General features: G+C 53.3%; 3 protein-coding genes across 3 annotated transcripts; 2 read left to right on the top strand and 1 right to left on the bottom strand.

Moving 5' to 3' along the window:
• Positions 1 to 596: 596 nt before the first annotated feature.
• CSUI_002780 (imc subcompartment protein isp4) lies at positions 597 to 983 on the bottom strand (the record flags this gene model as incomplete). Its single annotated transcript, XM_068062979.1, has 1 exon — positions 597 to 983. The coding sequence occupies exon 1, from the start codon at positions 936 to 938 to the stop codon at positions 597 to 599; it is 342 nt and encodes a 113-aa protein (XP_067925055.1). The 5' UTR covers positions 939 to 983.
• A 1,458-nt stretch (positions 984 to 2,441) lies between these two features.
• CSUI_002779 (elongation factor) lies at positions 2,442 to 6,310 on the top strand. The gene is made up of 3 exons (XM_068062978.1): positions 2,442 to 2,897; positions 3,526 to 4,416; positions 4,606 to 6,310. Exons 1-3 carry the CDS (start codon positions 2,895 to 2,897, stop codon positions 6,208 to 6,210), a joined length of 2,499 nt encoding a protein of 832 aa, XP_067925054.1. The 5' UTR covers positions 2,442 to 2,894; the 3' UTR covers positions 6,211 to 6,310.
• A 1,701-nt stretch (positions 6,311 to 8,011) lies between these two features.
• On the top strand, positions 8,012 to 13,254 carry CSUI_002778 (an1 family zinc finger domain-containing protein). The gene is made up of 6 exons (XM_068062977.1): positions 8,012 to 9,282; positions 9,726 to 9,830; positions 10,372 to 10,494; positions 11,122 to 11,323; positions 11,756 to 11,784; positions 12,532 to 13,254. The coding sequence occupies exons 1-6, from the start codon at positions 9,187 to 9,189 to the stop codon at positions 12,571 to 12,573; spliced, it is 597 nt and encodes a 198-aa protein (XP_067925053.1). The 5' UTR covers positions 8,012 to 9,186; the 3' UTR covers positions 12,574 to 13,254.
• The last annotated feature ends 879 nt before the right edge of the window (positions 13,255 to 14,133 follow it).

Raw genomic sequence — 14,133 nt, 5'->3', positions numbered from 1 at the left:
CATACCGTCGTATGCCTGCCGAATCCGGTTTCGGCGCTTTTTCGAGTCAAGAACTAACCGAAACACCCTCACGAGTTGCTTTCTCCCAAAGCCGTTCTGCAGGAACTCCGGGATACATAATCTGACAACGTCCGCAACACTAATCCTGTACGGGAAGAGCTGACATGCACGGAAAGTCAGAAGCGTACACATCTCGTAGAGTCGGAGACAGCTTGCCTTCGTCACTACTAGGCCAAGTTTCCGGCCTGTAGCCATGAAAAAATGGCAAGACGGCAGGGGTGAGCAATACCTGAAATGATGACACTGTCGAGCAACCCTACCGCCGGAGTCGATGACGTGACTTGAAACTGTTACCTTTGTCTGCGTGAGGTGTCCCGCACATGTGCAGCGGAAAGTCACAATTGTCGCTTCTGAAAAGTTTGAATACGTTGCCAGGTATTCCCGGCAGCGAGGGCCTACGGTGCAACTTCTTGGGAAAAAAAAAGCCGCTGAGGGCATCGCCCAGGCTCCACCTGTCCGTGTACTGGTCCTGCTGAACGAGCAGGTACCGGCCGGCTACGGAACAACCCCGTTTTGTCCCTCCTGGTGTGGCGCATTCACCTTGCAGCGTAAGATTTCGCTGCACTTTCTCCCGCTGGAGCAGTGCCTTGACTGGTGAAGGCGAACTGAAGTGACTCTACACCGTCTAAGAACTGGAACTTTTGGTCTTCACTCGGGAAAACAATTGGAAGCGCGGACCCGGAGACCAGGTAAACCGCCACACAGGCGGTGTTGTCCGCTTCGAACGCATCCAGACGCTTCAGCTCGTCACCGTAGAATATGCTGCGAATTTCCTGTAAGGGCACTGTCCTACCCTTATCTCCGGACAAGAGTAAGAGCGCCGTGCGCATTTTGTTTAGCTTCACCACGCAACGAATGCTGTTGCCATGTCGATCCATCAAATATCCTGGAATCCCTTCAAGAAGTGGGCCAGCTCGGTCGACCTGAGTAAAAGCATCAGAAAAAAACGTGATGAGTGGTTGACGCTGCCGACACAACATCAAAACCCAGCACGCTCGTAGTGGCCGTCCGGCATGGACGGACACAAACATTCGCCACCCTGGTGTGCGTGGGATGCAGAGAACTATCGGAGTCTGAAAGCCCTCCCCCTGTCTCGTGCTTACGAGTTCCTCCTGTTCTTCTCCACCCTCGTGCTCGATCCGCTGCTCGTCTTCTCGGTATTCATTGCACGTGTAACAGGACAGAGGCGTAGTCCAGCAAAGCCCAATGCCCCCAGTCGGGTGAGGGACACCCGCTTTCTTATCCTCCTCCCTCGGAAGACCATCCGTCTTTTCCATTCTCCGCTCAGACGTCTTCAAAGACGTAATGCAACATATTCACGCCTGGGATACAAGTCAGGACAGGCATTAGCTATCTCCCAGCCGCACGCAACCCGGTTCAAGTAACAGGTCACAACAAGTGAGACTTCTACTTTCCACGTCGCCAAGACGTCCCCGAATATGTGTACCGTCGTCTCGCTGCAGAGATGCGGCACGGACTAACAACCTCTCCTTTTATTCTGGCTTGTTTTCCGACGTGTAGAAACCCCGACGACGGGTTTTGTTCGATCAAGCGGCGTAGCTGACTACGAGTGCCCTCTGGGTATCAGGAAAAGGTATCGACAGAGGGAAAGGACGGCCGACCAGTTGACGACAAATTATTACCCATCCCCGGGTAACAGGCAAGCTGTTCCACTGCACGACCCTCAAAAATATGACGTGACGTCCCACGCAGTTCGCGTCAACGGGCAGTCGGGCGTGCTGCTCGGGTGGTGCCGAGAGGAAAGAGCGATCCCAGAAAACCTCAAGAAAATCCTGCACTAGTCCCACGTCCACTGCCCGTAGAGAGCGGGAACACACGAAGAAGGGAAATCGATAGCTCTCCCCGGCGACGACCTCTGCTTTGCAAACACAGCTCAGCCGTCGCTCGCCGGAGCGGCTGATGCTTGCTCACCAGGGAAGGAAGAAAAGCCAGCAACCCCGAGCCTGTGTCGCGCGATAACCACACGATGAAGAAACCAGGCAGCAGGGTAGAAAAATGGTGAGGGATAAGGGCTTGATCCGTGGTCCCGTAGATCGACTGGCGAACAACCACCGCCTCAGCAAGCCGCTGCGAGCGCTCGGGCCCAATTGGAAGGCGATCCCGACTGGCGCGACAGTCACGCTTCACCGCCTGGCCTGTAGATGGCGCCTGCTCCCTGTTTCTCCTTCGTTGAAACAAGGACTTCTTTTGTTAGCCAGAGGCGACTTCATTGCCAGGTTATCGACACCGGTCGCACGCACACGCCCTCGAGGCCCGGCTCGCCAGCTGGGGCTGGACACCTTTCCTGCGCCAGACCAACGAAGAAGCTGAGCTCCCAGCTTCAGCAGTGGAGGATTTCGGCTTATATCAAGTATTGTATCCTAGCCAGCTCCCTTTGGAGTACTCCGGCTTGGAGCTGTGGTCAGGCTAGCCGAACGACCTGTGGCGACGGCCTATATATGAGGAAGCTACCTTTTCCTCCTGTCTCCATTGCGTGACTGCTGGTATCATTCAAGACGCACCGGCCGGCCTTGTCGCAGGTGTCGCATCGACCTCCGCAACACGCGGACTGAAAACTACTGCCTCCTTTACGGACAACTCGTCCCTCGGTGGTTGTAAGGCCGCTGACGTAGTACCCCCCGCCCTCAGTGGTCCCAACTGCGCGCTGTGCTTCTCCCCCTACATAACACACGTGTCGGACCTGACGGTCTAGAGGGCACTTAGTGTGGACGTTTTTTTTTTCGTTTTCTGAACCGTCGGCGCATCGGTCTTTTGTCCGTGCTCTTTTTCTTTGCTCGGCTTTTGCCTTCTTTCCCCACCCCCCTGTAGCCAAGATGGTACGTCTTTTGTCCACCCGAGTCCCACAGTGAAACAAAGTTGCACTCTTTCTGTCCACGTTAGCCGTCTCCTCTGTTGCTCGAGATTACATGTTTGCTGAGTGTTTTTCTCAGTTATGGGACTAGGGGGAAGTGCGGGAAGTGACGGAGAGAGAGCTTGAGTAGCGTCGAGACATTCCGTCCCTCCGCATTTCCCCACTAACCGACTGAAGCCTCGACAGGCTAGATATCTCGGACATGCCCCTCATCAGAATGACCGCACTTCATAGTCGATGTCCGGGGCATAGATTGCCGTCCGGCCGTTCTCGACAAGTGGATTTAGTGTGGTGACCGCGATTAGATGCCCGTGTCCGCGGCGTTCTCAGTGTATGCCCGACACAGGATGACCCAGTGCTTTGTTTCGATCGCTTAGCTGCCCCGTATACAGTCAGATCTCATAGACAGGACAACCAGGCTTGAGCACTTTGTCAGTTTTGAGTTTAGCTGCGAGTGTTTCTCAGTTGCTCGACTCTGTCGCCTGCAGGAGCGCACTTTCGTAAACGGGTCTTCGCGGGTTACCCGCCTGATTCAATTTAGACGGATACTTTTCTGCATGAAGTTGTGGCGGTCTTGTTGGTTTCGATTTCAGGTGAACTTCTCAGTTGAGCAGATGCGTGAGATTATGGGCAATCCGAAGAATATTCGGAATATGTCCGTTATTGCCCACGTCGATCACGGCAAGTCGACACTGACAGATTCCCTGGTGTCCAAAGCTGGTATTATCTCCTCTAAAGCGGCAGGGGATGCTCGATTTACGGACACGCGAGCTGACGAGCAAGAGCGATGCATTACCATCAAGTCAACGGGTATCTCGATGTACTTCGAGCACGACATGGAAGATGGCAAAGGACCCCAGCCGTACCTTATCAATCTGATCGATTCTCCAGGACACGTCGACTTCTCATCTGAGGTTACAGCAGCTCTTCGTGTCACTGATGGTGCCCTCGTTGTCGTCGACACGATTGAGGGTGTCTGCGTCCAGACAGAGACTGTGTTACGTCAAGCACTTGCAGAGCGTATCCGTCCGGTCCTCCACGTGAACAAGGTAGACCGAGCTCTTCTTGAATTACAAATGGATGGTGAAGAAATCTACCAGACCTTCTCTCGTACCATCGAAAACGTCAATGTCATCATCTCTACGTACAACGATGAGCTCATGGGTGACACCCAGGTGTACCCAGAGAAAGGAACTGTCTCTTTCGGTAGTGGTCTCCATGGTTGGGCGTTCACAGTTGAACGCTTCTCTAAGATCTACTCCAAGAAATTCGACGTCCCTAAGGAAAAAATGATGGAACGTCTTTGGGGCAACAACTTCTACAACGCCAAGGAGAAGAAATGGACCAAATCTCAAGGAGAGAACACCCGTCGTGCTTTCTGTCAGTTCATTATGGACCCCATCTGCACCTTGTTCACCAGCATCATGAATGACGAAAAGGATAAATACACCAAGATGCTTGGATCTCTGGGTGTGGAGCTCAAGGTGAGTCTTAAGGCTTTATTGCCGGTTCGGCGGTACCCGAGCACTTGAAGTGTCTATTTTGTTGCTTTTCTTTTCCTTATATTAACCGAATCTTCGAATGCATGCCTTCGGCTCTCTAAGGTGTTGCGTAACTAGGTGTACTCGAGAGTCATCTCTGTGGCCGTGATTCTCTTCTCTGTGTTGTTCTAGGGTGATGACAAGGATTTGACCGGCAAGGCATTGTTGAAGCGCGTCATGCAGCTGTGGCTTCCCGCTGGGGACACTCTTCTGGAAATGGTGGTGCGACATCTGCCATCTCCATTTGCAGCTCAGAAATACCGTGTGGAAAACCTGTACGAAGGACCCATGGATGATGAGGCAGCACAGGGTATCCGCAACTGCGATCCCAACGCCCCGCTGATGATGTACGTCAGCAAGATGGTTCCCACTTCTGACAAGGGACGCTTCTATGCTTTCGGTCGTGTATTCTCCGGGACTGTTGCTACTGGACAGAAGGTGCGTATCCAGGGACCTCGTTATGTACCAGGAGAGAAGACGGACTTGTACGTCAAGAGCATTCAGCGTACGGTTATTATGATGGGAAAGTACGTCGAGCACGTGCAGGATGTCCCCTGTGGTAACACTTGCTGTTTGGTCGGTGTAGACCAGTACTTGCTCAAGTCGGGTACTCTTACAACGTTGGAAACCGCTCACAACATCGCTGACATGAAGTATTCCGTCTCTCCCGTCGTCCGTGTCGCCGTCAAGCCTAAAGACAACAAAGAGCTTCCCAAGCTGGTTGAGGGTTTGAAGAAACTGTCCAAGTCCGATCCGCTGGTCGTATGTACTACTGAGGAATCCGGAGAGCACATTATCGCGGGTTGTGGTGAGCTTCACGTCGAAATTTGCCTGAAGGATCTGCGTGATGAGTACGCCCAGATCGACTTCACAGTTTCTGACCCTGTTGTGTCGTATCGGGAGACCGTATCAGCGCCTTCTCACATGACATGTCTGTCGAAGTCTCCGAACAAGCACAACAGGTTGTACATGGTGGCAGAGCCGTTCCCTGACGGGCTGGCTGATGCTATCGAAGCAGGCAAAATCAATGCCCGTGACGACCCCAAGGAGCGTGCCAATGCGTTGGCAGAGAAGTACGACTTCGACAAGAACGCCGCTCTCAAGATTTGGTGCTTCGGTCCCGAGACAACCGGTGCCAACTTCCTCATCGATACCACACAAGGAGTCCAATATCTGAATGAAATCAAAGACCACTGCAACTCAGCTTTCCAGTGGGCTAGCAAGGAGGGTGTTCTTTGCGAAGAAAACATGCGTGGCATCCGGTTTAACTTGACCGATGTAACCATGCACGCTGACGCTATCCATCGTGGTGCCGGACAGATCATGCCTACTTGCCGTCGTGTCTTGTACGCGTGCCAGTTGGCCTCAGCCCCGAGACTCCAGGAGCCCATGTTCCTAGTCGACATCACCTGCCCTCAGGACGCTGTAGGAGGCATCTATTCTACGCTCAACACCCGACGTGGTCATGTGTTCCATGAAGAACAGCGTGCTGGTACTCCTCTCGTTGAAATCAAGGCCTATCTGCCCGTCGCTGAGTCATTCGGGTTCACCACAGCTCTTCGCGCTGCAACCTCTGGCCAGGCCTTCCCTCAGTGTGTGTTCGATCACTGGAGCATGCTCAACGGTGACCCGCTTGAGAAGGGGTCCAAGATGGAGGAGCTGGTCCAGAACATCAGGACGAGAAAGAACTTGAAACCCGAGATCCCGCCTTTCGATAACTTCTATGACAAGTTGTAAAGAATGGGCCAAGTCTGTTTTTTTTTCCTTTGCGGAGAGAAGCTGCCTGCGGCATGTCGGTGCAAGTACCTGTTCGTTTTCGAGATGCGCTGTTTGAGGGGCAAGACCTTGTGTATTCTGCTCTGTTGAATATGGCGTGTTTCGTGCTGAGGTATCTGGTCGGATGATCCCCTGGTCAACCTGTTGTGCCATCTCCTCAACTAACAATGGCTAATGTCTGACTAGTGAAAGCCGCTGCCCCAGTTGAGCAGGGAGTGTTGTGCGTTCGTTTGTTGACGGCGTGGATGGTTGTGACCCGTGCGGTTAGAAAGACAGCAGGTTCCTTAGTACGCGATGTACCGAGTACGACAAAAGCAAGAATTCGCAGGATCTTCCAGATACGTCATGCGAGGTTGCCGTGTTGACGCATCGCTACACAAGGTTCTCCCCCATATAACGAGAAAGAACAAACTGAGCCGCACGTGAGCCTAGCTTCCTACACGACAGAAGTTAAAGCTGTGAGAAATAGGTCTAGTTTTCCAAGGCAAGTGTAAGACGAGTGCGTAGGGCGCTTGCACGTTTCAAACAGCCACGTGAATAGAGGAGACGTGCAGTCGTGGAATATTGTTGGCTCCAGAGCATGTCAGTTCCTGAGTATCCTCGGGGAAGCGGGAGGCTTCACTTATGCGCCAGGGCTCAGAAGTGCGCCTCAGTCGGCGTAGCGCCGAGTGTTGAACTTGCCCCACTCCTGGAGGGGTCCTAAGCGAAATCGCCCCGGCACCTATACTCGGAAGCGGTGGCATACTCCGTGGTGCGGAGCGTAGTAGTCGCAGCACAGTGGTACTCCAGCTAGAACTTTGAAACGCAAAACTTTTGTGCGCTGAGTACGTCGGGCAAAGAGCGTGTTCCCTGGGTTCGGAGTGAGGTAAGTTAGCTGCCGGGTAGGCGAAAGACTGTCTTACGTTGAACAGCATAACAAGGTACGTCCCTGAAACAGCGGGTATCTGTTTACGCTACGTCTTGCGCCTTCCAGGTGAAGTACCTGGCTCCGTGATAGGGAGGACAGAGAAGTAGCCGGAGACAGCTCCGCCGGGGCGATACACTTCAAGAGCTTCGTCTGACGAACCTTCACCAGCGTGAAAGCTTCGCGCTGTAGAGAGAGCCAGAACTTCAAACCAAACGTCTGCAACCAATCTCTTCGCATCAGCGAGGAGGTCAATGAAAAGAATTGACTCACCGTCGGTACGCGGCAGGCCTTTGAAGAAAAAGGTAGGGGACTGTGTTGGCAGGAAGTGTCTGGAACCGAGAGCTGAGTCAGTTGAGCTCAAACCGATGACGTGCTGCTCACTTGAGACACGGCTTCACACAGACATTGTGTGGCCCGCAGCCCTGTAACGCCCCCTCAGGAAGGGCGGAAAATCAAGAGATGTATCATCTTACCTCGTGAAAATCCTTCGATGAGCGGAGAGGGCACTCCGGCGCCTTGGCGTGCGCCATTCGCTTAGCTGCGTCGCCGATGCCAATGATAACGGCTACCACGCAGACGATTTTCCCGATTTGTTTCATGGCCGGCCACTACATGCATGTATCTGTGCGATTCGGTTGAATTCCTGACAAGCTTCATGCACCTCATCAGCCAAGTAGCCACGAAGCCCGGCGACACGGAAGGGAAAGCCACTTACGAGGTTTCACGTGAGCGTACCTCTCCTGACAGTGTACGTACACTCGCAAGCTTGCTGCAGGAAAGTCAAAAGTAATTGTCTTCGTATGGCTTTACCTTCATCCGTGGTATGCTGGTGCCTGTGGAGCCGCTTGGCTGGCCATGTCTCCCATCCCTCGCAGTTGGGACGCTGTCCGGGCGCGGGGTCTAGTCTCTCCTGAATGTCAAACCGACTGCACTTACACTTCCGCCCGAAAACACTCTTAACTACGAACCAAACGCAGACAGATCCTGGAGCGTTTTTGTTAATTGTGCTCGACGGTACGCGGCTGCCGCTTGGTGTTGAGACTTTGCAGGTCCAAAAGCGCTGCTGGCTTGGAAAGGCATTTCCTGGGCATGGCGGGGAGTGTTAGCACGTGACCTGTTGCGCTGTAGTCAACAGAGCCCATGGTTGCACGCCTGTCACTTAAGACGCTGTCGAGTTTCTTTGGCATACGACCTGCTCTATAAGTTTGGCACCGTAGCTTCTTTGTAGTTGGTTCCACAGTCTACCCAAGACGGTATGGCGCAGAGCTAGCTCTCCGGTCAGCTCGCCCAAAGTGCTGGACATGTGCATGTTACGGACTGAGTGATGGCGGTAACAGTGGTCTCCGTTTGTACAGGCGCCTTGGATCCCAGAAGCTTTGGACAGCAAGGGAACTGCCGAACAGAAATCTGGCAGAGTCAGGAGCGCAACCACTACAGAAAAAGCTCTTGTCCTATTAAGGTGCGAGGCCAGTTAGGGACCCGGGCGGATGAGCAAGCGCGGTCAGCACCGGTGCAGCTTTGCGTGAATCACTTCTGGGGGGCATGTGATGCTAAATGACCAGAAAAGGGGAAACCGTATTGATTTTTTACGAATCCATCTTTCTCGGTCCAGCGGGTCTGTGCGTGGCAGCTCGCTTACCTTTCTCGGTTCTCGCTCCCTCCCCAGGTTGCCCGCTGCATTCAGTTTCTGCACCGGGAGCCCGAGACATTTGTCCGAGTAGGGTTGGCGTAGCGAAGGGCAGCGGTATCCGCTGGCTTTTTCGTGGAAACGTACTCATGCCAAAGGCTTCACACTGATATACGTTATCTTCTTTTCCGGCATCGGAGCGCTTCTTTCCCGCCTGCTTTTTAGCCTGCTGTTTAGTTTTCGCCGTGAGGCGTCTCCTGTCGCATCCGTACTTCTCCGCAGTATCACGGTTGCATATGCGCCGTCTCCGTCCCCAGACTGTACCCGCGAGGGCGCCCAGGCCCTCCCAGGTCTGCAACATGCACTGCAGGGCGGTCCTATTTTAACCGTGGTGCCTGATACAATGGCGGCTTTCTCAGATAAGGGAGATGTCTGCAGCGAGCCGCTGTGTGGCATGCGCGACTTTCTTCCGTTCAACTGTAACAAGTGCAACAAAGTGGTAGGTTTGACGGAGGGGGACACAACGGAAAGCGGGAGTCTAGCTGGGTGATGCATGCCCATCCTCGGGGCTACGGCGGCGGGCTGTTGCTGCAGGCTGTTCATTTCGGTCTTAACCGTATGCAGTCTGTACGATAAGGTTTCCCCGCCTGGTTGCACTGTGTCTGTTGGTAACTTCTCGTGACTGCAGTAGGCTGGGAGGGTTCTACTAGGAAAGTTGTCTGGCTCTCGTGCGTTGTTTGCCCTCAAAACGTATCAGAAGCTGTCATCTCCGAACTACGAGTGATTTCGACCCTCTGTCCCATCGCGACCAGGTCTGTTGTCCCTGGGTCTTCACGCCCAACAAAAATCACTCTAGGATAGGCCGGTTTCGTCGGAGTGTTGCTATCGTCCTTCCTTTTCCAACTGGCCCGCCCTGTGCCTGTTTGTTGTGTTTAATTCCAGTTCTGCGTCGATCATTATGCACCTGACAAGCACAACTGCTCACGGATTCTCGCCGGTGATCGGCGTGTCTACGTTTGTCCGACATGTCTAGAAGCTGTTCCTATGGTAAGTTGTCTTTCTTATGGAGTCACGCGATGCCTGTAATCAGTGCTTCGAGGGTAATCGGCAGCTCATTCCAAGCGCCCGTCACAACTCTCTATGGATGAACGGCCCCGGGCTGGGGCCGATCAGGGCTCAGTCTCTTCCTGGTTTTCTCTTGCCTTGGAGCAGCTTGAATGCGGTGTACCCAGCCTTACGGGCATCACTGCGATGTCTGCTGTCGTCCCATTTTATCAGAATTTCGAGAAACTGCCTGGAGGGCGCGCGCACCTCCATCCTCTGATGTGTTCCAGCCGATCTCCCTTTTTGATAGGATAGTAGGTTTGTCACTCACAGCTCCAGTCTTTCCGCCCATGTTTTTTCGGAGTCTTCTTTTTTCTCTGTCTCAGCGTCACTGCTCTGAGTGTACACATTGCTTCTGGTCCTCCGTCAATATCGTCGCACGCTCTCACCTGTGGCGGAGGTGGATTTTACAGCCGCCGACGGTTGTTTTTCATTCTTGCTCTGTTGTGGAGTACCTGCTGCTGTGTGGTCACTGTTGCGACAGCGTAACGAAGAGGTAGAAGAGGCTGCGGCTCGACGGCATCGGCCTCAATGCCAACCCGATAAGTACGAAGAAAGGAGGAGACAGCTAAAGGGGAGCACATGCCCCATCAAAGGCTGCAGAGAAGTAGGGTGTTGTTCAGAAAAAAATAACCGCACTCGTTCGTTCACCTGGACAAGCCAACACATCGCCGCATAGGAATCAGTGCTGAGATCATCAAGCTGTGTTTAGTTTACTTGGCCTATGCTAGCACGCTCCTGCTATCGGTAAGGTTTTGGGTGTGGCGAAGAGTCTGGTGCAGGTTGAGAGAGGTGAAGAATAACTGTGAGTGTCTTCATCAGGAAACGTGTAAATCAGTTTTTTGCGTACTGAAATCTTCAATCTGACTTGAGCTGGACTCTCTCTAATATCGTTTTCGTGATATGCTTTGTGAGAGGAGGATTCACTTTCGTTTTCCGTTACAAATAGGGCTTTGGAGGTGTTCCTGCGTCGTGTGTGTCTTCCACAGTTTCAGTAGCGTAGCTGTCCCGGTGTTTAGTTGTTATTTGCACAGAGGGATGTGGGGTTATTCAACGAGTACGCCTTCTCGGGCAGTAGCGATCTGCGTAGTGGGGCTCCGACTCGAGGTTGTCTTTCTCCCTTGTGTCTTACATAGTTCTAGATGATGTGAGAACAGACCGTGTCGGATACTGATGCAGACTTTCCCCGTTTCACAGGCGCCCATGAGCACCGATTGTTTATTTGCGTGCGCAGAGGCTCACGGAGATCACCACATACCAGTGCAAATTATGCAATCAGTCCGTGTGCCTGAAGCACCGGCTTCAGGAGGACCACGACTGTCAGCGGGTCCAGCAGGCCAGGAAGGAAAAGCAGCAGCGGAGCCGGGGCTTTCGTCTCTTTGGATCTAGCACGTCTTCCATCGCGGCAAAGCCTGCTTCGTCAAGCGTAGGGAAAGGTGCGTGTCCAGGAATCTCCAAGAGCAAGTGCCGGCTGTGCTACTCCGTGGAAGTCTCATTCAGTGATACCTCGGAGGGATTTATTTCCCGGTGGACGCTTGCTCAACTCATAATCCACCTCTCAGGATACGACGAACAGGAGTTCTTATGTAGGTATCAGGACTAAAGACTTATAGTCGTGAGTTCAGGCGCACTTTTCCAGTGAGGGCCAACACTGGAAATTTTGACAACTGCCTTCTTTAACAAACAGATTCGCGTTTTCTCCTGCAGGATGCCGTATACTAGCCTGGTTTTCTCTGTGCCTTCCAGCTTTCTGCATTTCCTTCTGAAATGGGGACAGCTGCTTCCGCACTCGATGTCTGTGTTCATCGAGGAGAAAATAGAGTTTTGTGTGCTTGTGGCGTTTTGCTGTTCTTTCCATGGTGTGTCAGAGCCCGCAAGGGCGTCGTCGAAGCAGCAAGTATGTCAAGTGATTTCCTCAACTGAGGCCGTCCATCAGATTCTGGGGAGGCGTCAGGCGCTCCGAGAAATCACTGGAGGAACACCAGAGGTTGGGTACAGCCACCGTGAGCAGGTTACCTCCGCCTCCTTTGCGCCTGCGCAAAGTCCCGTGTTGTATCACAACTGTCCGCCGGGAGCAGCGCCGTCAGTGGTGTTGAGCGGAAGCCGCGCGCGCAGCAGTTTCGAGGGCGCAACTTCGTTTGTAACCGGAGACTCCCGGGGAGGCATTGCTGGCATTTCTAGCCCGCGAGCGAGCCCCGGCAGGGTGACAGCATACAGGGCCGCGCCTAGCAGTGGTTACTCCGGCTTAAGCAACGTGAATAGTGTCGAGCGCAGTGTTTGGCGGGATAGTCAAAAAACGCCACGACACTGTGTCGCCAGTGTTTGTCCTGATAAGGTTGAGTCAAAGGCTGTCGGGCGAGGCGCTCTAAACTCACCTTTCTGTTGCCGGCGAGCGGGCGCTCAAGCGCTGGCGGTCCAGAGGAAGAACGGTGCTGCTCTAAGGATATGTGAATGCAAGTGCATCAAGGGAGTAGCCAGAGCATTTGTGTGCACTCCGTTTCGCCCGGCGTGCTCCGGTAGTGCCCCGGTGTGTGCGTCGCGCGAATCTGATGGAGCTGTGAGGTCGGTTGGCATTGCGTCTGAGCAGGTGAGTACAGTGATGCGTCCGTCGGTGCGGTATTGCTGGTGTCCTATTGCCATGCAGCGGTCGTCCTCCAAGTCGAAGAGCCGGTGCGTCATATCTTGAACTGTATTCAAAACTCAGTCACACACAGATCAATAATTTACCCTCCCGCGCGACGATGCTGTATCATGTTGTCACGTATGGATGCAAGATGCTACGGCCTCTTCGAAGACAAAGCCACCGTCATTGTGGTAATCAGCCACATAAGGACAGATTTCAGACAAAGTTGGAGACCTACGAATGGTCAAGGAGCTCCTTATGCATCAATGATTCGCCTTCGGGTTTGCCTCTTAACGTATGAATAAAATGCTGGGACAGGCGGTACTTTGTGGAGGGTGGTGGAGATGTACACAGAGCATGCTGGGACAACTGCGGTTTGTTGTTACGAGGTCTGCCATAGTCACCTGCAGAATCTATTTCTTGCAAAGGGTCGGAATTCTCTCGCGACTTTGTTTCTGTTAATGTCGGGACGTTTTGCACCCAATCGCAACAGCCAAGACAGCATTGGCAAAGAGCGGTCCGCTCTCGCATTCCACACTGTTGCCAAGCACAGTGCGTTGCGCTCTGTCTGTTCATGCATTCCAGTCAGGTGCGCAAGCCCGGTTTTTTAGGTTTGTGTTACATTGTAGGACGAGTGTACTCTGCCGGTATAACAGGTCTAATGTACAGAAGTTGTCTTCAATTCGCACTTTTGTCCGTAGTGCTGCCTCAGTGAAAAGGTTCAAACATCTTCCGTCTAAGTAATTCTGGCGGAGGGACTGGCTTCGCAGGGTGACTTACGATGGCGCCTGCCCTACTCTGAAGTGTTCTCTCTGGACCCAGCTGACGTCCGCACTCAAAGAAGGAATCACTAGCGGCATCAGGCATTGTATGTTCCGGGGTCACTGGACCCTTCTGCTAGCAGCCATCAGAAAGGACAGTTGTGTGGCCTTGCTTGGCGGAAGAGAGGCAAGATCCCATGACAAAGGCCGAACACGTCACCACTTCATCCCGCGCAAGTTCAGTATGGTACGGCACACACGGCACCACCACATGGACCGCGGCAGTGGATCTCTCGGTAGAGCCATGTAGTCGATACCGTAGTGCACGCTGGCGTGACCCCTGTCTTCATTTCACTGAGGTTTGCACACGAGTTCGAGTAAGAAGTATGTCTGTTATTAGCGCTGTTTGCGGTTTGCCGCGTTTCGTACTCTACAACCTCTCTTGGCACCATCGAGAATACCGGGGAATGCCGACAACGTTGGCATGCGGCAGCCGTCCGTGCACTAGTTGGCCGCCGAAGAGGAAAAGACGAAACAAGCGCTTATCAACTTTAACGGGCATAGTGAGTTTCCCAGGTACAACGCAGCCCCTGGCTTGTGGTGGCGTTGTCCAGTGTGTGTGCAAGGGAATCTGGTGTTTTGTGTAGCCGCCACTAATTGAAACGTGCATGCGCGCATGCCACACCGTGAGGAACTTGCCAACGCCACTTTCCCTTTGTGCCCACACAAATAAGGCTAAAGGGTGCTTGGCCAGGTAATAGTCGTCGCCTAACGATCTGCTTCCGTGCAGTACTACCTCCACTCCTTAACTCCTGCACTGTGTGGTTGCGGCGGTCTGCCCTTCCTTCCCTGCTGCGGTGTT

This window comes from Cystoisospora suis (genome assembly GCF_002600585.1).
Source record: "Cystoisospora suis strain Wien I chromosome Unknown contig_1157, whole genome shotgun sequence".
Classification (NCBI taxonomy): domain Eukaryota; phylum Apicomplexa; class Conoidasida; order Eucoccidiorida; family Sarcocystidae; genus Cystoisospora; species Cystoisospora suis.
The sequence above is the reverse complement of the archived record's forward strand: the minus strand, read 5'-3'. Positions and strand labels throughout refer to the sequence as shown.

Bases quoted from the DNA above. Each gene is read 5' to 3' on its own strand.
- CSUI_002779 (XM_068062978.1), top strand. The intron at 4,417-4,605 runs GTGAGTCTTAAG...GTGTTGTTCTAG, and splicing joins CTCTGGGTGTGGAGCTCAAG to GGTGATGACAAGGATTTGAC.
- CSUI_002778 (XM_068062977.1), top strand. From the start codon at position 9,187: ATGGCGGCTTTCTCAGATAAGGGAGATGTCTGCAGCGAGCCGCTGTGT. The intron at 10,495-11,121 runs GTAGGGTGTTGT...TTGCGTGCGCAG, and splicing joins CCATCAAAGGCTGCAGAGAA to AGGCTCACGGAGATCACCAC. The intron at 11,785-12,531 runs GTATGTCAAGTG...ATTGCCATGCAG, and splicing joins GGGCGTCGTCGAAGCAGCAA to CGGTCGTCCTCCAAGTCGAA.